This window comes from Microplitis mediator, chromosome 5, assembly GCF_029852145.1.
Source record: "Microplitis mediator isolate UGA2020A chromosome 5, iyMicMedi2.1, whole genome shotgun sequence".
Taxonomy (NCBI): Eukaryota; Metazoa; Arthropoda; class Insecta; order Hymenoptera; family Braconidae; genus Microplitis; species Microplitis mediator.
Genome location: NC_079973.1, coordinates 4,420,463 through 4,446,883, shown reverse-complemented (window position 1 = coordinate 4,446,883; position 26,421 = coordinate 4,420,463). Strand labels below are relative to the sequence as shown.

The window sequence follows — 26,421 nt, the reverse complement described above, 5'->3', positions numbered from 1 at the left end:
TCACTTGTGATAATTAGCAGACAATTTTAGAGTTAAGCTTTAAAAAATTAAGCAATTCCTACTACGTCATTTATTTAAATGACCTAGAGTTTCTTTAAGTGTGAAGCTTAATTGAAATTACAATTAAAAAAGATCTTACGGTAGATTAATTAAAATTACTCGAGGGCCTGACCTCTGTAGCCATATAATTTATAGTGAAAGCTGTATCATGTTTATATTACATTTCTATTATATCCTGGCCTCAAAGTAGTGTAGAGTGTAGATGATATTTTACAACAGCTCTAAGCGTTTTCAAATTTTTTTAGTAAAGACGGGAGTGTAGTCGTGAGTGAGATGAAAATGATAGATTGTCGTTGATAAACCAGTCATCAACGCCATCGATCTCACTAAGATTTGTTGTTGTAGCACTTGCTCCAGGTGCTCTAAGATGAACACCGTGTTATTGTAGTATCCAACACGCAACACTCAATTATTCTTGTTAACAAACTCCAGTATTTATATAGATCAAATTAAACTCCTGCATGATTCTGATTCCTAATTATTATCCAACAACCAGAGATGCTAAAGTCGATTGTGTAAAAGCAGATCAATAATTATCTTCTTATATATCTATAATATAAATGATATATGACATGAATAGATTTATTGTGATAAATAAAAACGGTAAAAAAAATTTTCAGCTAAAATTTTTGTCACCGCATACGAAAATAAAAAAAAATAAAATGAACTATGAGATGAACATTGGGATAGTGCTGATAAGATCTGATTTTTTTTCTTCTTCAGACGTATATTTAACCTCCGGGTTGATTGCCCGCTTCTGGGTGTACAGTGCACGCCTTACCCTCATTCGCGGAGATGAAAGTCTTATTGTATGGTCCTTATTTCGTACGTTTTTGTATTTCTTCTGTTAAACTTGTGGATGACCGCAAGTTACTATCTCTCCGATGAATTTTAACGCCGACGAGATTAAATGCAGTCCCACGATGAGACACACGATACAACCACACGTTTCATTTTTATCATAGCGGTAATTCTTATCGCAATTTATCTTTTTAATTTTTCTTTTTATATTTTTATTTTTATTTCAAAAATTCAATTTCATTAAAATATCATAAATAAACTATGAAAATTAAAGCTGTGGATCGCGATTTTTTGAATCGGTGGCAATAGAACGCGTTCGAGGTGCAATTTTTTATTGCGAGATTTATTTATGGACTGTGTCATTGAAAAAATAAATAGTAATTTAAATGACGATAAATAAAGCAAGGATGCTTATGTATAAAATAAACAATAAGTTTTTATTTATTTATATTATAAATATATATAAAAATAAGTCTACATTTATTACTTCACGCAATTTTAAAAGGCAAGTGTCGTGTGACGTATAAAGATATTCTACGACATAGTTCAATAAATAAAATTCTAATTGCTAATTGTTTAATTTATCTGAGATCCTCTTCAGATTTAGACAGTGGCTTAAGTGATCCAGGTTGCACCCAAGAATAACCTCTTGGTGATTTCTCAGGATCCAACGGCTGCTGTTGCTAATTAAATAAAATAATCAATGGTAGTATAATTAAATAATTATTATTTATATAAAATATATAAATATACTCTTGGCTACGGCCAGGTGTGGCTTAGAAAATAATAACAGAAAGTGGGAAGAAGAAAAAAGACGCTATTGAACATTGATCCGAGCTGTCCTCCATTTTCGATTTGGCTTAAATAATCGGAGCGTCAACAGCTCGGAAAGTAAAAAGTTCTTCAGGGACTGAAGAAGCGGATAACTTGTTGGGAAACCGAAAGAAAACAAGTAAAGGAAACTCTTTACATAGGGTATGGGGAAAAGTTGGATAAGCAACCGTTGACCAGCGCTGGGAGACTGGTATCACGGGGGCCTTTCCAAGCCCACTTCGATCAGATTTACTTTATTTCCTGAGATGGACTTGTGGTGGCTGTGGTTAGATACCACGTGCAATGAAGATTTTTAATTATACTTCCGGTTAATGTCCACTTTAGTCGTCACTTGATTATATTTTCGGCCAAAAGTGTCTGGGTCGAAAGATGGGGATGACCTCGCAGCGCGTGTCTGCCCAAAAGGGTGCGGAAACGGCCTCCGGTAAAACGAAGGTGGACTTTGGTCCCGTTACATTAATTAATTAATTATTGAACATTGGGTAAAGAACTGAGAGGCGATCGAGAGGATAAATCTGAGTGCGGGTGATATCCTGGACAGAGAAACCCAGAAGGGGTGAAGTGGATAAAAGAAATGGACAGAAGGAACAAAGAAAAATATATAAGTATATTACTCTTGATTGATATAGTTTTTGTCTTATTGGCTCATGAATTTCAGGATCCCATGGACTAAATTTAAGATAGTGGGCATCTTCCGTTTCAGGAGGGTCGTAAACGTGATCCAAACTATCTTTCACAGATTCTTTTGCTTTTGTACGATATTCTTCTATATTATTTTCAAATCTACAAGTAATACGAAAAATTTAATTGCAACATAAATAAAATCTACTAACTGAACAAAGAAAATAGTATATTTTACACCTCGGGCAGTAAAGTAAGAAATGTCTCAGATCTCATGTAATTGTTGGCCGAGGCGAAGCCGAGGTCAACAAACATGTGATCTGAGGCTTTCTTATTTACTTCCCAAGGTGTAAATACTATTTTTTGCCTCGACGGAAGCGGAAAGCGGAAACTTCGTTTCGCACAGCGGGAGAAAAGTTGACGCTTTTCGCCCGGAGGGGCAAAAAAAAATATCTTACAAATTAGAAGCTTCTTCATTGATTGCTTTTAACTTCGGATCGACTTTATTAAATACTTTGGTTATAAATTGCACTAAATGAAATACTCTGTTACTTTTTTTCCATTCAGGAAATCCAGCACTTGTACTAAACTCTCCGGTCTCGTTGTGGATCAATGGATGGAAGACTTTTGTTTTAAATATAACTTTCTGTAATATAAAAATAATAATTTATATCTAATATATTAACTAATATAAGTAAGTTGAGTTAATTATTTTTAATAAAATTAAATCTCACTGGACAGTCACCATCGGGAAAAATATCAGGTAACGTTATTGTAAATCTAAAAACACCTCCTTGATAGATACCCTGTCGTACAAATAATACTCCGAACCACACTATCAATAAAAATGTACAAATTAAATTTAAATATTAAAATTGATTAATTAAAAATATTTTATAATCCAAGTCTTCAATAATTATCACATGAAAAAATTACTTTTTAAAATGACAGGACTAAAGCCACTGTCATGATATTAATGAAGAGCATTTTCACAGTGTCCCCAACTTTTTTGAAATATTTAATGAATTAGAACTGTCATAGTCGTCATAAAAATTTATGAGTGTAAATGTAGCAGACATATGAAAATTTTTTAATTACATATAAAATAATAAAGTAATTAAAGTTATAAAATTTTAAAAAATGCACTGATTTTCAAATTGTCTAGATGTGGTTTTTTTTATTTTTATTTATTATTTCAAAGTTTTTAAAACTGTCAGATGTCCGCTAACTTTACTATCATTAAAAACTTATCAATTAATTAACAAAAAAATTTAGGTTTTAATTTTAAAAAAACGCAGTTACAATTTTGCCGACATATAGATTTTTAAAAAATTACTTATAGTTCTTATCAATTAAGAGTTGAATGAAATTTTTTAAATAAATTTCAGTAAAATTTTACTGTCAATTTTATACTTCAAATTTTGTATCCTAAAATTTATTTACCAAATTTCGTTTGACTCTCTATTGATGTCAACTGTAAGTAATTTTTTTTTAAATTTAAATTTCGGCTAAATTGCAATTACATTGTCCTTTTTTTAATTAATTCATGAAATTTTAATACGAATGACAGTTCAAGGTCATTGAATATTTTTGAAATATGGAGACGGTGTCAAATTTAATAACTCGACAATTACAATATTAAATTATAGACTTAAAATATCAAAGTAAATTTAATATAAAAGATAATTTAATAAATATTCAAAAGTAAGTTTAAATTTAAAATTAATTAATGACACCACGAGCCTTGGATTACCCAAAATTAATATCTAAACTTACAAAAAGGATTTTGAGCAGAAGGTATCACGTAAATTCCTTTCAAATCTTGTGTCTGCATCAATTTACTAAAAAACAAAATCAATAATCCAATAAATACCATTTACTACTCGTAGCTAGCAATCAATAAATTTATAAATAGACATTACTACTCTGAAAGTATACTGTATTCCCTAAGATAAACAGCATAATCCATATTGTTCTGTGCAACATTTGGACGGTCAATCATTTTAACAGAAGTATTGAGCTGCGAATCTCCACTTGAAGTTCCCGGTAAAATTTTCCTAAAAGATCCAGTTCTTTTGAAACTTTCCTCTCCCTCATTATCCGACTGAAATAAATCACCAATTACATTAATATTCAAAAAATTTAAAAATAAATTATTTACTCAATACCTTAGAGCTCGGTCCTGGAGCTTTGGAGTTCATTATAAATCAGAGCTTCATCTCTTACTCAATCATTTATTCATAGTCTAAAGTAATTTATCACCACTTATGTCATTTGTTTTTGTAAATTATCTTAAGTTCATTTTTGAATTTTTTAAAATAACGATCTCTCAATTTCATCTGAAGATTCTGATCTGCTGCTGACTCTCACTCTGACTCTGAATCTGAACATAAAAAAACTGACAGAGTAAACTGCTGATGTTGATGATGATGATGATGAGTTAAAAAGAGAAGAAAAATAAAAAAGTGACTCACTGAGTATGACTGAATGAAATAGTAAATGATTGGACGATGGGAAAACAGCCGCGCGCTCTTAAGGAATTTGTAGAAACTTCAATGACGTTGATTGCACACACGTATTTATACTCAGGAAACTTAACACACATGCGTATGTAAATTATTTATATATACCATATACTTATTTATACCTATACCATGTACAATACAATACAATAATAATATTAAATATATAAGTAAGTAAAAAACATCATAACCAGATACAGAGAGCAAATACAAAAAAAAAACATTTAAATCTTTACGTGTATGTAAGTTGAGTTTTAAAAGACCAGTGTAATAATTTAAAATTTCATAACTTTGTTTTCATTTATTTTTTTCCAGCTGTCAAATGACAATCATCAATTAACACACGAGCTCCTGTATGTGATCGACAAATATTAATTATTAGTGTGTGAAAATAATAATAACAGTTTATTTAAACAAAAAAAAAAACATAATGGCAGCAGAGATAAAACCTGCGCCCGGCGTCAGTAATGACAAATTTAGTTCAAGTAGAAAACCGATATTACTATCGAAATTAGAAGGTTGTAATGATGATATTCATGCGGCAATTATTATACCCAAGGAAGAAGGGGTTATTAGTGTTTGCGATGACAGGTTTAATTTTTTTAATTTATTTACTGTAAATAATTACGCACAATTACTTACTTTGTCTCGAAGAATTGTTCTTTTAAATTTATCACCAGGCAGGGTGATAAGATTGCCTTGAAAATATTAATAATGAGAATAATGATGATAATTTATTGATTAGTCATTTAAATTAAAGTCATGTATTGTATGTTTCTTTCAGAACTGTCAGAGTTTGGTTAAAACGTGACTCAGGGCAATACTGGCCGAGTGTTTGTCAATACATGGCCTCTGGTGCAACAGCTATGGACTATCATGTAGAGTCGAGGAGATTATTTGTTGGGTTGGAGAATGGTTCTATTGATGTATGTTTTTAGTAGTACATATTTATTTACCACGAGGATTTTAATTGGATGTTACTTTGTCTAAAATCAATAACTGACTTTTGCTTCAGGAATTTTTATTGGAGCAGGATTACAATCGTATGACTGCAATGAGAGAGTATGTCGCTCACAGAGCTCGCATTACAGCCATTGTATTTTCAGCATTACATGGGTGGGTCATGAGTGTGAGCAGAGACAAAACGTTTCAGTTACATTGCTCTGAAACTGGTAAAAGATTGGGTTCTTATGGCTATGGTAATAAACAAACTGTTGATAACAGCAGCTGGCTCACAACTTTGCAGTATCCTTTTTTTATTTATATAATAGTATATTGTGGGACAAGAGATGAAACAGCGATTTCAGACCAGGGTGAAGTGGGCTGACATCACCCGCAGTGAAATCGTGTTTCGTCCTGAGTTACACACTAGATTTTTGATTACCTGCATTGGAGCTTAAAGTTTCAGTGTCAGCAGCCAGTCAGAAACAAGTTAATTTAAGACCAACTATCAGCGTAAGCGTAAACTGTCATTTGGAATTTAAAATTAAGCAGAAACTATAAATACTATTTATTATTGACACTAATTTTTATAAAACTTAATCACAGTCAGAACTGTCATTTACGTAAATGAAATTAATGGTCTGAAATTAGTACACAGAAAAAAGTATTTCTTGGCATAAAAAATTTTTACTCGCCCCAATAAAATTTTTACTTGTCTCAATAAATTTTTTGCATCATAAATTGAAAACAAAAATTTTCTCGGAGCAAGAAAAAATTTTTTCTAGACCTAAGAAAATTTTAGTCTTCAATTTATAATGCAAAATATTTCTTACGCCAAGAAATCCTTTTTTTTCTGTCTATTAAACAATGACAAGTATCAGAGTTTAAATTGCGAAAGCCTTCAGTCAGCGGGAAGAGACATAATTTTTTATTCCCAAGGGGCAAAACGTTTGTTTCTGCCGCTGACTGGCATTCACAATTTACTTGTTTGCTAATATTTCTCACAGTATTGGACTGAAGTTCGCTTCTTTCGACTGACTGTAGAGACACTGAAACTTCAAGTTTCGATGCTGGTATCATAAAAATATAATTACTGACAATATAATTCAATTAATGGACCTTAACTGTCAAAGATTTGATGAGCAATCGAAATACGCATTCGTTGGTAATTATGAAGGCTCGGTAACGATGCTGAAGATTGACAATACTTCAATATCATTGGTTGCATTATTTGCCGCGCATACTGCGAGTATCAGATCCCTGGCATGGGATCCAGAGAAACAATTATTATTTTCCGGAAGTTTTGATCAGACAATAAGAGTTATGGATATCGGAGGAGGCGAAGGTGTTGGTTATGAATTACGCGGGCATCGTAATAAAGTAACAGCACTATGTTACGCGCATGATGAGCATGTGCTATTTTCCGGTGGAGAAGATGGTGTTATTGTTTGTTGGAATATGGCTGAGGCAAGGAGAGAAACTGCACCTTGGAAAGAATCTGATACCTGCGAGGTAAATAATTACATTAATAAATAATTTTATATATTTATTAAATGTGATAATAATTATTCAAGTCTTGCGGGCGACCTTTCTTTTGGAATATGAGAGCAATGATGGATCAAAGACAGTTGGGATTGAGACAACATCATTGTAGAAATTGTGGGCGAGCTCTCTGTGCTCAGTGTTCAGCACAACGTATTCCTATTCCTCCAATGGGTTTTGAATTTGAAGTACGAGTTTGTGATCCCTGTCATACTCAATTAAAAGCTGCCAAGTAAATATTTATAATTATCATTGTGTTCTTTTTTTATAAATTTATTTATGTAATTTTTTTTTTTCAGCCAAACGGCAATGGCATCATTTCATGATGCAAAACACAGCATTATGTCCATGAACCTCGATATATCACGGCGTAAATTATTAACAGTTGGTCAGGATCGTATTATTAAAATATGGGACATTTCAGCTCTTCTTCAGTAAAATAAATATTTATTAAAGTCCTGTGATTAATAAATAAATATGTGACATAAACATAACATTTTATTTTATCGTTTAATGAACTACGTCGTCGGCTTCTTACATCTGTGTCCAATAAGTGAACTAAAACTAAAACCAATAATTGCTTTTTTCATTTAAAAAAAATATATAAAGCCCTCAATAAATCAAAGAGTAAAAATATAAATAAATATAGATATTATTTATAGACTATTTTTATCAGTACCAAGATGGGCGATCAATGCAACTACGATCTTTACCTGTGAAATAAATTAAAGTCTTATTGTACTATTTGTATATATATACAAAAAACTTAACTCTGCCGAGGAATTTGTACTTGTATGCAAAAACTATCGAGCCTCAAAGGCGTTAAACAAAAAAAAACTCGTTAGCTAGTTTGTTAAATTATTTATATGATTTATAAAACTTATTTTTCAAAAATTTAATCCTACACAGAAAAAAATGATTTCTTAGTGCAAGAAAAATTTTTCATTACGAAATGAAAACTAAAATTTTTTTAGGACTAAAAAAAATTTCTTGATCCAACGATTTTGAAATTAACGGACAATTGACAATTTTCGAATTTTTTAAAATACATCAATTACAGAAAAAAAAAAAAAAAAAAATATGCACATGTAGAAAATTTTAAAAACTATAAGTGCAATTTTTTGAAATATTTTTTTTTTTAATTATTTATCGCTTAAAAAAAAATCCAAAAATTTTTAGACGTCGGTTTACTATGAAACTGAAGTTAGCAGCCGTCTAATAATTTTTGAATTTTTTTTTAAGCGATAAATTAAAAAAAAAAATATTTAAAAAAATTGCACCTATAGTTTTTTTAATTTTCCACATGTGCATTTTTTTAGTTTTTTTTTTAATTAAAGTGTTGAAAATAAAATTCAAAAATTTTTAATTGTCTGCCAACTTCAGGATCATGGTTTACTTCGGTATCATGAAAATTTTCGAAGTAAAAATTTTTTTAAGCCAAGAAAACAATTTTTTCTGTGTAACTTATTTTTAACATCACTAATAAAAAATATTTTTAAAATCTAACCAAGGATAAATGGTGTCTCACTACAGCGATATTGCGCTTCCATAATAATATTTAATGTATTAATATAAATATGAATGTATAGTATTTAGCAGTATGTAAGAGGAAGGATTAAATGAGATTAATTATTAACTATAAAATAAAAAAAACAGCACTGTCGTATCTATAAAAAATGCTTATGTATCGAGAGTATACTCTTTCAAATTATATCTATGTAAAAAAATATATGTACAATATTCTATAAAATTATTTTTCGTTGCATCCAATCATTCATCACTAGTTAATTAAAATAATTAATAAAAAAAATAATCAAAAGTTATTTAAAAAATATGTAATCTTCATCATAGCTCAGAACTAAAAAAGTTCATGTATAATTTAAAAAAATATAAGTTGGATAATTTACACAACTGTAGTTTGGATTTAACTTAAGAAATTTTTCATGTGATAAGATATGTAATGGAGTATGTTCAGCGTATATCTATATATGTCTTTATATATATATGTGTTTTATATTAATATTATATGAGTATGAGAGAATAATGAGAAATGAAAGAAGAATCGTTGGTTGGGGCGGCGGCTTGGTCATGGATTCTTGGTTCATGTTTTATTTTATCTCTCTCTCGGCCAAGCTGACTAGTAAATGTACTTTGGTATCCATGATGGTCACAGTCTTAACCAACTACAACTAAACCCAGTACACGGTACACAGACAGTCGGTGTTACTCAGGTACAGGTAGCGTAGCGATAAGCGGCGAGAGGTACGGGGAGGTACAGGGGGAACCTCTCTACCTCTTCCACCTGGCAAACCGGGGCCCGAGTCTCGTCGAAACTCACCGAGCGGACGTGTTAATGTGCCGGTCACCGTGGCCTGTTGCCGCTGCTGCTGCTGCTCTGTGTCTAACGAAGAATAAACTAATACCTGGTGTACATTTAAGAATAATACTGTTTGCTCAACTCAAATCCAACATATATACAAATATATAGTGTCCTGTGTAGTTAAACTACGAGTTACTTTGACTCGCGTGTGGTGACCGATCTAATATTTGAACCCTTGGGTCCCGTTCTGGCTCACAATTAACGGGTAAAAAATAACAAGAAGACCGTCAACGCAGCCTCCTGTGGCAATCTCGACGTCGCGGTTTCTCTTCTCCTCCTCTACTTTCTGTTGCTCGGTACTTCTCTCTTTTCTCATCCTCCACGTCGTCAAAGTCCAGAGAGGAGCTCGGAATGATATTTTGCGGAGTAACATCAAGTAAACATCAACGCGAGTTGTTATTTATTTCAGTGAGTTTGTTGTGAATTTTTTTTTTTTGTTGTTGTTACTTGGTTTTATTAATTATTGTTGTTGTTGTTAGTAATTACAAATGAATTTATTTATTGTTTAATATTATTGTGAGTGCAGACAAAACGAATTGCTCCATAAAAAAATCAACAACAGTCTTCTGATTATTTTACCCACATCGTTTCACATCAAGTCCACAAGGTATGTAAAAAAAAAAAAAATAAACCGACAAGAGCCCCAGATATTTTATTCGCGAATCACGAGGCCGCGAAATAAAAAACGTGATAACCGCACGACTTTCGTAATCAACTTATCGGTGATATGTCGTCTCGTAATACTTTTTAATTATTTTTGCCAAAGTGAAATTACCTGGCGTTCATCATCTTCATTATTATCATCATCAGTACTGTCGTTACTGTTATTATTATAAATAAATTTAATTTATAATTAAATTCTTCAATCCCCAGTTTGTCTCGACAGAACTTGTAACGTCCCGTGTAATATATACATAAAGGGGCAAGCAGGTTGCAGGCTTCGCTGGAAGCCACCTCGACGTATTCAACGTCTCGTTTCCTCTTTCTACATATATATAATATATATATATTCTTCTCTTTTCTCCACCCATTTCCTCTTTTTCCTCGACACGCTTCTCTCCAACTAAACATTTTTCCAGTAATCCAATTACAGCTCATTACTTGTTACTTTAATTTATCTGTCTCTCTTTGCGCCTCTGTCTACATTTATTTATATCAATCTCATTACACACTTGTATTTTAGTATCATTTAACATTTATCTATTGGCAATGTCATTGAGAGCACACGGGTCGATTTGAGCTGCTATCAAATAATTTTTTAAAAAATTATACTTTAAAAGTACTTGTGTTATATTACTTTTTTTTTATACATTTATTATCTCTACTGTCTGCGTTATTTAAACAGAATTTATGTATCCCGCATATTTTTATTTGACACCTGCCTTTTTTGCTCTCACTTGTATCTTCAAGTCACAACACCTTGGACTTGAGATCTTTGCCACACCTGTTATTGTTCAAATACTATTTTCTATTAAATAAATTACAAGTTCATTTTAATTTGCCGTTGAAATTTTTGAAATTTTATTTAATTTCTAGACATTTGTAATTCGATGAATGAAAAATAACTTAGAAATATTAGATTTTTTTCTTGTAAGAAATTATAACATTGGATATTTTTACACTAAAAAATTAGAGTGAATTCGGAGTGATTACGAATTTTATTTAAATCCGAATCCACGGAGTTCCAGAGTTTTAAAAAAATTCACTCCGCATACGGAGTAAATTTGGAGTTTTTTTTTATCGGTGATTTTGGAGTGATCTAAATTTTATTTCAATCTGCATTCACTCCGATTCAGAGCTTTAATGTTAAAATTAACTCCTTTTGGGAGTAAATTTTACTCCGAACCGGAGTTTCAATATAAAATCAAACTCCCCTTGAAGTAAATTCAACTCCAAGGGAATTAAATAAATAATTCACTCCTGATTTACTCCACGTTCACTCGTTAAATTTTTACAGTAGTAAAAAAATTTGAAGATTTCAATCAAAATCATTTTTTTAAACGAAGTAATTTGAGTTCCCCTCGAAATATGATAATCTTTTTTTTTTAAATTGTGCCGCCAAAAAGAAAAAATATTTTCTTGTCAAGAAAATTTACCTGGGTCAGAAAATTTCTACTTTACCTGAAAAAATTGAGATTTTCAAAAAAATTTCTTGAACCAAAAATATTTACCTTCAGTCAAAATTTTTTTTCTGTGTAAATAAACTGATTTTCTTGTCAAAAAATTATTCTTCAGCTTAAATATGCGATTAAAAAAATAATAATTTCCATTGACTACAAGTTAAGAAAATATTGTTTTTACAAAAGTTATTTTTTTTTGTGTTAATTAGAAAAGTTACAGCTTTGGGAATAATAAAAAAAATAAAATACCGAGTTCACGGTAACCCGAACACCTGTTGCTAGTTGAGACTCATCTAATCCTGACAAATAGTAATAATACTAAAGATCTTTCTTGATGCATATCCATGTCAATGCCGACAAGATTTATGTCCATTAACTTGATGTCTATAATCATAAATTATTTTTTTACCGGTTGCTAAGATCAAAGTACTCATTGAGTATAAAATTCTTCAATACTCGATAATTAATGAATAAAAATAAAATTACTGCGTAATATTTAATAAAATAAAAGTTGCCTTGAGGTCTTGAAAAGAAAAAAAAGTAAATAATTCAATTTTCTATTGGCAAAAAGCCAGGTGGCTTTTACTGCATTACTGATACATATATCATCCATTACTTTCACTCGTTTAATGATTAAACTCAAGTCTCCTAATTGAATTTCTTTTTACCATCATTATTTACTCGGACAAATTAATTAAATGAAATAAAATTTAAAATAAGAAATAACAAACGGTTCGATCAACCGTTAAAGTCTAAGCTTAACAAGGATTGACATAGTCTGCTTGCACTCTCTAGTCTAGAGAATTTCTTACTCTGAATTAGTATTGTATAAAACACGCAGACAGGAAAAAGGCGAGGGCTGCGACACTGACCCCGGATGAGGATACAGTTTTACCGTGACATTCGCACGCCTTCTCACATTACGTTTGTTAAAAATCTATTTCATTTTACTTTAATAGAAAGATCAATAACCCTCGGCTACAGTTAATCTATAAATATTTTTCATTACGCTGCATTAACAATTAAAATAAACTTCCTGATACGTGACTTAGATATTCAACTTCATCATCAACACTTTGATCTCCAGACACTATTTAATTATAAAAAATTTAAAAGTCTAAGTACTTTTTTTTTACACAGAAAAAAATATTTTTGAATTATTTTATATTTTTACCGCAAAAAATTACCCCCATAAAAAAATTTATTAAAAATATATAAATATATCGACAATTTTTTTTTTTTTCGATACTGTGAAAATATTATTCCTGATGACCAAAAAAAATTATTGTGCAAATTTGAGCCCTTAATATTAATATTTTAAGAGGTGTATCGTTACGACTATTAGTTTTTTGACAGAAATTTCATTTTTTACCCAAAACTCGTAAGTAATCCATCTGAAAAATTTGAGCAATGTATATTCTTAAAGGAAATTGAATTCTCTACAAAAAATCTCTCTTAGTAAATTGACGTAAAACGAGCGGTTTCCTTGTAACCGTGCCTTAAACATTGATTTGTTTTTTAAATTCTTTGTTTCTATTTTGGATTTTTATAACTGCCAGAAATATTAAAATTTTTTTTAGTCAAGATACATATTCTTGAAGGAAATTTAATGCTCTAAAAAAAAGATCTCTTAACATTTTTTGCTAAATTCACTCCTTTAAAAGTTATCCATAGTTGAAGGGTCAAAACGACTTCAATAACCTGAGTAGTCGATTTTTTTGGCCCAGTCTAATAAATATATATGAAATATGTAAGGAAAATATATTTTTGATAGCTAACTTTTGGCCGATTTTCGTATATATTTTATATATTTCAAAGGTAATTTAAATATATCAAAAATACATGTATGAAAATATGTAAAATTATTTTAAAAAATATCAGTATGATGATCCAAAAAAATAGAATATATATTTAATATATCGTTTTTAAATTTTCACACATGTATTTTTCATATATTCTTAGATATATTTAAAACATATATGAAAATCGGCTAAAAGTTAGTCGTTCAAAATAAATTTTTTATATTTTAAGACATATATTTTTATAAATTTTTTTTATGGGAGTATGCTACTAAAAATTTTCACTTTAATATATTTTGGGTGGAAAAATTTGAAAATTTCATACAAAAAGTTTTCTCAATCAAAGAAGCCTGAGTTTATTTCAAAATATTTTAATCTTTTTTTAGCCATAATGTAAATAAATTTTGATTTTCTTGTCAAGAAAATGATTCCTTGCGTTAGATATAAAATTAATAATGCAATTCGATATATCGAATTATTACTCGAAAAATATTGTTTTTACAAAAGTTATTTTTTTCTGTGTAATTTATAGACGTCATTGATTAAGTCAAATTTTTATTAAAATTTTTTTTTGTATGACCATGATGAAGATGATCTGCACAGGCATATAGACTCTGATGTCGCGTAACCCACTTCGTGAACAGGTTTACATGAGAGTTATATCTGTATAATACTTGTAGCACGCTATACGGTTCTATGGTAACGGTCATCGGACCAGATACATCTAACTCGCTACCTGTCCATATTAACTGAAAAAAAATCCTATATTCTCAACATTAATTTTTATCTATTTAATATTTTTTTAAATATTATTAATTTCTCTTTTCAATCTACAGCTTCTTCTATCCCTGTTTCAAAAATTATTCGTTAATTAAAACTTTCATCAAAAGTAGAATTTAAAGAATTTAGTAGCATTCGTTATTGTCAAATTTTAATTATTTTGAATCCTATTTTCTAATTATGGATATTACATACTCAAGTAGCACAGCGACAACTTAACGATGTCATAAAAATGTCTTTTAAATGGACAAGACAAATTTTTTTTTGTCTTAAAGCCGTTTGTTTATTACTGATAAAGTGATCAGTAAATTCTATAATTAAAACGTAAATATTAAAATTTATTGTCTATGCAGAAAAAATTAATATTTGAACTTTTGAATTCGGGACAATTTACTTTTTGGTCGTCACTTGTCGTCTTTTACGCAGATATTTCTGACCGTTTTCTCAACATTTTGGTGCCTGATCGACAGTTAAAAAACAGCCTCAAAACTTTTATCTTATAGACGTCACAAAGCCACGTGTGCTACTTGGGTACCAAAAATAAATATGGACTTTGTATTTACAGCGAATTAGCGAATAAAAAATTTAAAAAACAATTTTGCGTGACGTTATGTAATAAAAATTGCCCATAATCTTTAAATATATCTATTATATTATTTATTTTTAATATGTAATTCAATATAATGATGTTATTTTTTTTTTATCAAGGTGGCGGGCAGGCACGTGCAGCGAACGCGACTCGAGCAATGGTCATCGTTACCCGGGTAAGTAAATAAAAAAAAACAATAAATAAATAAAAAGTTAGTCATATTAATTATGATAATAATATAAGTATAAAATGTACATATATGTATGGAATTTGATGATGATTGGGTAAACATAAGCTCTTACTATTCCCAAACTCGGTCAGTAGGAATCTGTGACAAGTCAATGGGTTCAAAAAATCTACATAGAGGTTTAATAGTTAAATATACTCAGAAGAAAGTGGAGTGTCCAAGTATAGAGAAATAAACTGATGATCAAGAATATATATTTTATTTCCTATAAATCTATAAGAATACCAGCAGCGATATGGGATTTGTAGTGATATTTAACGAGTACCAATTGTTGGAATGAGTGAGCTGGAATGCAGGAAGTGTTTTGAAGACTAAATGTAAAAAAAGAACAAAGAGATTTATTAGATTTAGAATTTGTAGGGGAAGTCATAGCCCTCGAAGCGTGTGTGAGTTAATATTGCAGAGGTGCGTGCCCACGAAAGAGCGGAAGAGACCAACGACTAACAAACTATACTCTTGTGTATTCCTGCTCGCTCTCCCGATGTTCCAAGAGACCGAACAATTGGGACGGACGTTAAATATCCACGGTGTATATGGCGAGACAAACGAGTGTGCAATGAGAATTACTTGCTCGAATACTCATTATCATCATTTTACAGACATATTTTTTAATTACTCATTAATAATTGTTAATCTAATAAAATAATTTACTTTATTTTTTTATTATTATTGTTATTATATGTATTTTTTCAAGGGTGATTACATATGGATCGAGCCCATATCAGGAAGGGAATTCGACGTAGCTATTGGTGCAAGAGTTATATCTGCGGAAGGAAGACGAATCCAAGTCAAAGACGACGACAACAAAGTTAGTAAACAATTAATAATAAATAACAGCAGTAATTAGCACGTGGCCCAATTAGGGACGATAGTCAAAAAGAAAAAAAAAATTAATAAAGAGCAACCTGCAGTCACCATGTGACTGCCCGAGTATAATTACCAAATTTATTGAATGAAGTTTAATACAACAAATCTTGTCATTAATTCGCGAGGTTGTTGATTTTGATAATTAGTTAGTTATGAAATTTGAAAAAAAATCAATGTGGTCAAATTTTTTTACTAGCGATCTAATAAATTAAAAAAAAAATATTGTAAATGATGAAAAATACAAAAAAATGATCAAATTTTGAGGGTTTACCAAAGGGGTGTTGTCTATCGTTGATTCAAAAATTAAGTTTCTAATTTGAAAATATTTAAACATTTCGAAGTCAGTTATTTTATAATACAAAGAAAAAAAAGAATTTCTTGGCGCGAAAAAGTGTTACTCGTAAAAAATTTAGTCTTCAATTCATAATGCAAAATATTTCTTGCGCCAAGAAATTTTTTTTTTCTGTGTGTATATATTCAAAATAATTAAAATATTAGTTTATTTATAAGAAATAAATACAATCGTATTTTTTCCCGCGCAATTTAAATATATTTTGAATGAAAGATTACTTGATTTATCTTAATAATTGACAATAATAAAGAGTTGAAACCACGAAGGCACAAATTCAAGCCGACCTTTACAATGACACCAAATTTAATATCATTGAGATATGACTGAAACAAAATTTTTCTTTTATGAAGATAACAATAATGGAAATAATTAAAACCATTTATATTTTTAGGAACAATGGCTAACACCAGAACGCAGAATAAAAGCAATGCATGCTACCTCTGTACAAGGTGTCGAAGACATGATAAGTCTTGGCGACCTCCACGAGGCAGGAATACTCAGGAATCTTTTGATAAGATACAATGAGAATCTCATTTACACTTACACAGGCTCCATTCTAGTCGCTGTCAATCCCTATCAAATACTGCCAATTTACACCGCCGAACAAATAAAACTATACAAGGACCGTAAAATTGGTGAATTACCACCTCATATATTTGCTATTGGTGACAATAGTTATGCTCACATGAATCGCTATGGCCAGGATCAGTGTATTGTTATAAGCGGGGAAAGTGGAGCTGGTAAAACGGAAAGCACTAAATTAATATTGCAATATTTAGCGGCTATTAGTGGTAAGCATTCGTGGATTGAACAGCAAATATTAGAAGCAAATCCTATATTAGAGGCATTTGGTAACGCTAAGACTGTAAGAAATGACAATTCATCGCGATTTGGTAAATATATTGACATCCATTTCAACCATCAAGGTGTAATTGAAGGTGCTAAAATAGAACAGTATTTATTAGAAAAATCACGTATTGTATCGCAAAATCGTGATGAAAGAAATTACCATGTTTTTTACTGCATGCTGGCGGGTTTATCTTACGAAGAGAAAAAAAAATTAGAACTTGAAGATGCATCGCAGTATCGTTATTTAACCGGTGGCGGAAGTATTACATGCGAAGGCCGTGATGACGCTGCTGAGTTTGCAGACATAAGATCAGCAATGAAGGTTCTGCTGTTTTCAGATCCCGAAATTTGGGAGATATTAAAATTACTGGCAGCCTTATTGCACATGGGAAATATCAAGTATCGAGCGACGGTAATTGACAATTTGGATGCTACTGAAATATCTGAACACACTAGTGTACAAAGAGTTGCGCAATTGTTAGGTGTTCCGGTGCAATCACTTGTTGCTGCATTGACTAGACGCACAATTTTCGCACACGGCGAGACAGTAATTTCAACATTGTCGCGAGATCAATCTGTTGATATCCGGGATGCTTTTGTCAAAGGTATTTACGGACGACTATTTGTCCACATAGTCAAGCGAATCAATGAAGCTATTTATCGTCCGAAAAACACCTCAAGAAGTGCTATCGGTGTGCTAGATATATTCGGGTTTGAAAATTTTGATCACAACAGTTTCGAACAGTTTTGTATCAATTACGCTAATGAAAATCTTCAGCAATTTTTTGTGCAGCATATTTTCAAACTGGAACAAGAAGAATACAATCACGAAGGTATCAATTGGCAGCACATTGAATTCGTTGACAATCAAGATGCCTTAGATCTGATAGCAATTAAGCAGCTCAATATAATGGCTCTTATTGATGAAGAATCAAAATTTCCTAAAGGAACTGATCAAACGATGCTGGCTAAAATTCACAAGACTCATGGCACTCATAGAAATTATTTGAAACCTAAATCTGATATCAATACGTCATTTGGACTGAATCATTTTGCTGGCGTTGTATTTTACGATACTCGAAGTTTTCTTGAAAAAAATCGTGACACTTTTAGTGCTGATTTACTCCAACTGATTCACATATCATCGAATAAATTTCTGCAGACCTGTTTTGCTGAGGACATCGGCATGGGATCGGAAACGCGAAAACGGGCGCCCAGTTTGTCAACGCAATTTAAAAAATCACTCGACTCACTGATGCGAACACTGTGCAATTGTCAGCCATTTTTTATTCGTTGTATTAAACCGAATGAGTTTAAAAAACCAATGATGTTTGACAGAGGATTGTGCTGTCGTCAATTGAGATATTCTGGTATGATGGAGACCATTAGAATTCGTCGCGCTGGTTATCCGATTCGTCACGCCTTTCCTGAGTTTGTAGAACGTTATCGTTTTTTAATTTCGGGTATTCCTCCGTCACACAAGACTGATTGCCGAGCAGCGACAGCCAGAATTTGTCATCATGTGTTAGGGAGATCTGACTATCAATTGGGACATACGAAAGTATTTCTCAAGGACGCTCATGATCTCTTCCTTGAGCAAGAACGTGACCGCGTGTTGACGCGTAAAATTTTGATACTGCAACGAAATATTCGCGGGTGGGTTTACCGTAGAAGATTTTTGCGAATGCGAGCTGCGGCTGTTGTTGTTCAAAAAATGTGGCGCGGATATGAACAGCGACAGAGATACAAACGGATGCGAAGTGGATACATGAGACTTCAAGCGTTAATTAGGTCGAGGGTTTTGTCTCATAGATTTAGACATCTGCGCGGTCACATCGTTGCCCTGCAGGCTCGAGCAAGAGGACATTTGGTGCGAAGAATGTATCGTAAAAAAATGTGGGCTATTGTAAAGATTCAAGCGCACGTCAGACGACTGATTGCTCAACGAAGATACAAAAAAGTTCAATACGAGTATAGGCTTCATATTGAAGCTCTGAGATTGCGTAAAAAAGAAGAGAGAGAATTGAAAGATCAAGGAAATAAACGAGCTAAAGAAATTGCTGAGCAGAATTATCGTGAGCGGATACAAGAGCTGGAGAGAAAGGAAATTGAAATGGAAATAGAGGATAGAAGGAGAATGGAGATTAAGAAAAATTTGATAAATGATGCGGCCAAGAAACAAGACGAGCCAGTAGATGATAGTAAATTAGTTGAGGCGATGTTTGACTTTCTACCTGATTCCAGCAGCGAAGCTCCAACTCCAGCACGCGAAACTTCAGTATTTAATGATCTCCCGTCGCCTAAAGCAGATCAGCAAGAGATTATAAGTCCAGTTCAAACAGCGTCTGAAGACGAAGAAGACTTAACAGAATTTAAATTTCAAAAGTTTGCTGCTACTTACTTCCAAGGAAATATCACTCATCATTTTTCAAAGAAACCATTGAAGCATCCTTTACTGCCTCTGCAAACTCAAGGCGACCAGTTGGCTGCTCAGGCGCTGTGGATCACCATTTTAAGATTCACCGGTGATTTACCTGAGCCGCGATACCACACAATGAATCGTGATACCACTTCAGTTATGTCCAAAGTAACCGCAACGCTGGGTAGAAATTTTATTAGAAGCAAAGAATTTCAGGAGGCTCAAATGATGGGCATGGATCCTGACACGTTTAAACAGAAGCCCCGTTCGATTCGTCACAAGCTCGTGTCCTTGACGTTGAAGCGAAAAAACAAATTGGGCGAAGATGTAAGAAGGCGTTTGCAAGACGACGAATACACAGCAGACAGTTATCAGTCCTGGTTAGAATCAAGACCGACATCTAATTTAGAAAAACTACATTTTATTATCGGTCATGGAATCCTACGCGCGGAACTGCGTGATGAAATTTATTGTCAAATATGCAAACTCCTTACTAACAATCCAACAAAATCGTCTCACGCAAGAGGTTGGATACTTTTGTCACTCTGCGTAGGTTGTTTTGCTCCTTCTGAAAAATTCGTTAATTATCTGCGAGCTTTCATCAGAGAAGGGCCACCAGGATACGCTCCCTACTGCGAAGATCGTTTGAAACGGACGTTTAATAATGGAACAAGAAACCAGCCTCCAAGTTGGCTCGAGCTGCAAGCGACTAAATCTAAAAAGCCTATCATGCTTCCCATAACATTCATGGACGGCAATACCAAGACATTGTTAGCAGATTCAGCGACAACAGCTCGTGAGTTGTGTAACCAGTTGTCTGACAAAATATCTCTGAGAGATCAGTTCGGATTCTCATTATACATTGCGCTGTTCGATAAAGTTTCATCACTCGGCAGTGGCGGTGATCATGTGATGGACGCGATATCTCAGTGCGAACAGTACGCTAAGGAACAAGGCGCCCAGGAAAGAAACGCGCCATGGCGACTATTTTTCCGCAAAGAAATATTCGCGCCTTGGCATGAACCGACAGAAGATCAAGTTGCTACGAATCTCATTTATCAGCAAGTTGTAAGAGGAGTTAAATTCGGCGAATACCGATGTGATAAAGAAGATGACTTAGCTATGATAGCAGCCCAACAATACTACATCGAGTATCATACTGACATGAATGTTGATCGTTTGTTTGCACTGCTGACAAATTATATTCCCGATTACTGTCTCACGTCTCTGGAAAAACCAATTGATGTATGGGGCCACTTAGTTTTACAGGCGTACAAAAAAAGTTATTACCTCAAAGAAAAAGTACCGGCTCTAAGAGTAAAAGAAGACATTGTCGGCTACGCTAAATTTAAATGGCCGCTACTTTTTTCACGTTTCTACGAAGCTTACAGAAATTCGGGACCAAATTTACCTAAAAATGATGTCATAATTGCTGTCAATTGGACAGGAGTTTATGTAGTTGATGATCAAGAGCAAGTGTTACTAGAGTTATCATTCCCCGAGATCACTACAGTGTCTAGTCAAAAAACAACTAAAATGTTCACTCAAACGTTCAGTTTGTCAACAGTACGCGGGGAAGAATTTACGTTCCAAAGTCCGAATGCTGAAGATATTCGTGATTTGGTTGTTTACTTCCTCGAAGGGTTGAAAAAACGCAGTAAATATGTCATCGCCTTGCAAGATTATAAACCACCGGGTAATGAGAATAATTGTTCATCATTTCTTACCTTCCAGAAAGGCGACTTGATTGTTTTGGACGACGAGAGTACGGGAGAGACGGTTTTAAATTCCGGGTGGTGTGTTGGTATCTGCGAAAGAACTGGAGAAAAAGGTGATTTTCCAGCAGAAACTGTTTACGTTCTTCCTTCATTGTCCAAACCACCAAATGATATTCTCGCACTGTTCAGCATTGAAGCGCCGGAAAATAATCGCCGGCTTTACCCACAGCAAATAAATGGCGTTGAACCGCGGGACAAACCGCACACGTTGCTTGAGTATTCGATAGATCATTTTAGAACTCCGCCGAAGAGGACGATGTCCAAAGCGCTGACTTTGACCACAGCAAGACGCGGTCATATTGATGAGCTGTGGCGGCACTCACGTGATCCTATAAAAGCACCACTTTTAAAAAAATTGATATCTAAGGAAGAACTTGCAGAGGAAGCTTGTTTTGCTTTCAATGCTATACTCAAATACATGGGAGACTTACCCACTAAGAGACCGAGGATTGGTAATGAGTACACTGACTTAATATTTGAAGGGCCATTGAAGAATGAAATCCTGCGTGATGAAATTTACTGTCAGATAATGAAACAATTAACGGACAATAGAAATAGATTGAGCGAAGAACGTGGCTGGGAACTGATGTGGCTTGCGACGGGTTTGTTCGTCTGCAGCCAGAGTTTACTCAAAGAACTGACGTTATTTTTACGTACAAGGCGGCATCCGATATCACAAGACTCTCTGCAGAGATTGCAAAAGACCTTGAGAAATGGACAGCGTAAATATCCACCACACCAGGTTGAAGTCGAGGCCATTCAGCACAAAACGACCCAAATTTTCCACAAAGTTTACTTCCCAGATGACACTGACGAAGCATTTGAAGTTGACTCGTCAACGAAAGCTAAAGATTTTTGTCAAAATATCGCACAGAGACTTAACTTAAGATCTGCCGAAGGCTTTAGTTTGTTTGTTAAAATTGCTGATAAAGTTATTTCTGTTCCCGAGGGAGATTTCTTCTTTGATTTCGTCAGACATCTGACGGATTGGATCAGAAAAACGCGACCATCGCGAGATGGTAATTTTTCATTTATTATTTAATGACTTGGATTTATTTTATAATGAAATTTAATTATTTTTTTTTGTTTCCAAGGCGTCTCTCCTCAATTTACGTACCAAGTTTTCTTTATGAAAAAATTGTGGACCAATACTGTGCCGGGTAAAGATCGGAACGCGGATTTAATATTTCATTTTCATCAAGAGTTACCTAAATTACTACGAGGTAAATTATTTATAAAATACTCAATTGTTTAATTCAATGTCTTATCTGTTATAAAAATTCTTTTTTTTTTTTAGGATATCACAAGTGTACTAAAGAAGAAGCTTCTAGATTGGCTGCTCTTGTTTATCGAGTACGATTCGGTGAAAGTAAACAGGAACTTCAAGCAATTCCGTAAGAATTTTAATAATAATTAATTATTTTGTAATTATAATTAATAATTAATAATAATAATATTGATAATTTCAGTCAAATGTTACGAGAATTAATTCCTGGTGATTTAGTTAAAATTCAAAGTGCAAATGACTGGAAGCGATCGATTGTGGCTGCGTACAATCAAGATGCGGGTAATTATTACTTATGATAAATATTAATTATATTTAATTTATTATTTAAATAAAATTATGTTCGAATGTAGGAATGAGTCCTGAAGACGCAAAGATAACGTTTTTAAAGATAGTATACCGTTGGCCGACATTTGGGTCAGCTTTCTTTGAAGTTAAACAGGGAACTGATCCAAATTATCCAGAACTGCTGCTAATTGCCATCAATAAACACGGTGTGAGTCTTATTCATCCTCAAACAAAGGTAATATTTGTAACAATTATTATAATTATGCTCGAGGGCATTCTCAGACAATGCCCCAACACACACACTTTTTAAAAATATTCAATGACCTTGAACTGTCATAATAGTATTAGAATTTTAATAATAATAATTAATTTAAAAAAAAATTAAAAGGACACTAAAGTTAGCCGGCGTCTGATAATTTTTAGATTTTTTTGAAAACGACAAATTTAAAAAATCAAAATATTCCAGAAAATTGCACCTATAGTTTTTAAAATTTTCTACGTGTGCATATTTTTATTTTTTAATTAAATAGTTAAAAGAAAAAAAACAAAAATTTTTAATTGTCTGCGAAAATTTCGCCAAGATATAGAATTTTAAAGAAATTACTTACAGTTGTCACCAATTAGGAGTCAAACAAAATTTGTTGAATAAATTTTGTTCTACAAAAATAAAAAATTGTAATTATAAAAATTAACAGGAAGATATCACTGAAATTTATTTACTAAATTTCATTTAACCCTTCGTTCGACGCGCTACAGTGTTCCGCCGCCATGTTTTTAATAATGCGGTGTTGCCAACTATCATACTTATAATTTTTCAAAATTCAAACCACACAAGTTTATACTACTAAACAATTGTAATATTTTTAAAAATTATTTTACTATAATAATAATTTTGTATTGAATAAAAATATTAAAGAAAGAAATGAATTAAATAAGTTGGAAATGATTCACTGGTAGTAACTGGCAACACTGCGCAGAAAATCCAATCAAATTCAACATCCGAGTTTACCCGCGTTAGCAGTAAATCCCCGTGTTTTTCAAGTTTCGAACAAAAACAATTACTTTTTGAATATTTAAAATATCGGGAAAATAATCATTCATTTATTCGGTACTAAAAAGTGTAATAGAAAAACTCATAAAATTTCGAAAGCCTAGAAAATTTTTTTTCAAATAATCTTTAAAAAAAAATTGCGGTGCTGCGCTCATCCCTGGTAGAAATTTTTCGGAATTTTCTTTATAAAGCTCAGTTTTAAAGTTCTAGAGAAAAGTCCGAAAAATTTCCACCAGGGATGGCCAACGGTCTAAAGGTTCACTCCTAATTAATATCAACTCGGCTGCCGAATTTCAAAATACAGTAAGGGACAAATTTTTCAAAATCGTTTTTTTAGTATTTTTAATTCCAGTGGAGTCTAGTGGACATGATTCAATACATTCCAAAAAATTTCTTTGTCAATTACTGTGTTTTGAAATTGGGCAGCCAAACTGCAAGTTATTTTTTTTAAAATGTACATCTCAACAAAACTGCATCCACGTTTCCTTCTTTTAAATTTTTTAAAATTAATTGTTAAAAATTTGATACACGTGACAGTTGAAATCCATTGAAAATTTTTAAAAAGTGAGAGCGCTGTCTGAATGACCTTAATAAAAAATATATATTAATATAATTAAAACGTTTAATAGGATCTATTAGTAACTCATCCATTTACAAGAATCTCCAACTGGTCATCGGGTAATACGTATTTCCACATGACAATTGGAAATCTAGTTAAAGGCTCAAAGTTACTTTGCGAAACATCACTGGGCTATAAAATGGATGATTTATTGACTTCATATATTTCCTTGATGCTTACAAATATGAATAAACAACGAACTATAAGAGGACCCAAATCATAATCAAATAAAAAATCAAACCTTTGTTTAAAAAAAGAAAAAGTAAATATTTTTTATTCTTTACAATTAAGTTTGTACAGATTCGTGCATTTATTTAAAATATTTTTCTAATGTAAATGAATGTTATTTTTTTCATAGTAAATTGGATTTTAATTTGTAAAATATTTAACATTTAAAGTAATTAAAAGTCAATGATTATTATGCAATAAAAGTAAGATGATATACGTGTACATACAAATAATCATATATAAATATAAATATAGATATATAAATATATATATATTTGTATTAATATAAATAGAATTTAATTATTATCGAGAGAAGTATGAAATATATTTTTAATTATTCTATTCATACTTCTCTTCTCAAGATCGTAATTTCCGTCCGTATTATAAGAACTTTAAAAAAATAAATGAAAAATAAAATTTTTATTAGTGGCAATGTATTTTTTTATCTGCTGTGAATTATTTGAATTCATAACTATGAGCACTATTTTTCTTTACAATAAGAATTATTTAATTGTGGGTAAATTCCCACAGTATTCTAACAATATTATTGTCGTAGTAACAATATAAACTACAATATCTTTGGGAAGGGATGTACCAAGTAATTCGAATACACAAACTTGATACTATCTCGTTTCCTTATATACTATACATTAATTCATGTGTATATACTTTATTATTATTATTTTTTATTCATTTTCTTATTTTCCACAAAAACGAAAACCGCAAGGAAATATACAGAAATTATGATGACGGCTACCCAAGTAGCACAGAGACAACTAAGCCGAGTTTTTTTATGTAAATAAGACATACAGATATTGGTTCTAGGAGTCATAGAAAATTTGTCTGCTTTTTTTTTCATCTTAAAGTCATTTCAATTAAAAAATCTTTCAGATGATTATTTGTAATTTAATTTTTGTCGTCACTTGTTCGTCTTTTGAGCAGAAATTTTTTCGGTAATGAATTTCTGACCGTCAAAAAAATCCAGAGAATCCTCATGGCGTTTTCAGATGAATTTCCATATGGTTCCTATAGGAATGTTAATCTGTTCTTTTATTCATATCTGCGTAAAAAAGTCCATGTGTAACTGCCTGGGAACCCAGAGGAATATAGATAAAAATATATAGATTTATATAAGAATCCATAGGTATTAATATAGGAGTGTATGGATTTATACAAGAATCCATGTAGGAAACCATAGGTATTTAGATTTCCACATGGGAAATTGTGGGGATATCATTGTGAGAAAAATTCATACAGGAATCTGAGTTTCTAGATAAGTAATTTCTATAGAATCGGGGTGTTTGGATTTCTATATCTATGGTCTATTGATACAAGCATATAAATCTATGCTGGATTTCTATAGAAATTATATGGGAATCCATCCGAAAACGCCATGTGGGAACCCATGTAAGAATCTAGGCTGGATTCTCATATGGATTTTTTGATAG

General features: G+C 32.1%; 3 protein-coding genes across 7 annotated transcripts; 2 read left to right on the top strand and 1 right to left on the bottom strand.

The window, feature by feature from the left end:
• Positions 1-1,272: 1,272 nt before the first annotated feature.
• On the bottom strand, positions 1,273-4,909 carry LOC130667460 (protein crossbronx homolog). 2 transcript variants are annotated; one of them, XM_057469044.1, is made up of 8 exons: positions 4,791-4,909; positions 4,485-4,699; positions 4,239-4,420; positions 4,093-4,157; positions 3,051-3,151; positions 2,775-2,962; positions 2,310-2,478; positions 1,273-1,544 (listed from the first exon to the last, which is right to left on the bottom strand). In XM_057469044.1, exons 2-8 carry the CDS (start codon positions 4,515-4,517, stop codon positions 1,443-1,445), a joined length of 840 nt encoding a protein of 279 aa, XP_057325027.1. In that variant the 5' UTR covers positions 4,518-4,699; positions 4,791-4,909; the 3' UTR covers positions 1,273-1,442. The 2 variants fall into 2 exon arrangements, with proteins under 2 accessions (XP_057325027.1, XP_057325028.1); XM_057469045.1 differs by having other exon boundaries at positions 1,273-1,538.
• LOC130667454 (WD repeat and FYVE domain-containing protein 2) lies at positions 4,872-9,052 on the top strand. 3 transcript variants are annotated; one of them, XM_057469033.1, is made up of 7 exons: positions 4,872-5,008; positions 5,154-5,429; positions 5,623-5,764; positions 5,854-6,083; positions 6,914-7,292; positions 7,355-7,554; positions 7,622-9,052. In XM_057469033.1, the coding sequence occupies exons 2-7, from the start codon at positions 5,269-5,271 to the stop codon at positions 7,758-7,760; spliced, it is 1,251 nt and encodes a 416-aa protein (XP_057325016.1). In that variant the 5' UTR covers positions 4,872-5,008; positions 5,154-5,268; the 3' UTR covers positions 7,761-9,052. The 3 variants fall into 3 exon arrangements, with proteins under 3 accessions (XP_057325016.1, XP_057325013.1, XP_057325014.1); XM_057469030.1 differs by having other exon boundaries at positions 4,933-5,080; XM_057469031.1 differs by having other exon boundaries at positions 4,938-5,076.
• Positions 9,053-9,554: 502 nt separating this feature from the next.
• On the top strand, positions 9,555-25,671 carry LOC130667446 (myosin-VIIa). Of its 2 annotated transcripts, XM_057469020.1 has the most exons (10): positions 9,555-10,110; positions 10,229-10,309; positions 15,110-15,165; positions 15,932-16,045; positions 16,848-22,521; positions 22,597-22,725; positions 22,800-22,896; positions 22,972-23,069; positions 23,141-23,310; positions 24,756-25,671. In XM_057469020.1, the coding sequence occupies exons 3-10, from the start codon at positions 15,148-15,150 to the stop codon at positions 24,966-24,968; spliced, it is 6,513 nt and encodes a 2,170-aa protein (XP_057325003.1). In that variant the 5' UTR covers positions 9,555-10,110; positions 10,229-10,309; positions 15,110-15,147; the 3' UTR covers positions 24,969-25,671. The 2 variants fall into 2 exon arrangements, with proteins under 2 accessions (XP_057325003.1, XP_057325004.1); XM_057469021.1 differs by having other exon boundaries at positions 9,555-10,309.
• The last annotated feature ends 750 nt before the right edge of the window (positions 25,672-26,421 follow it).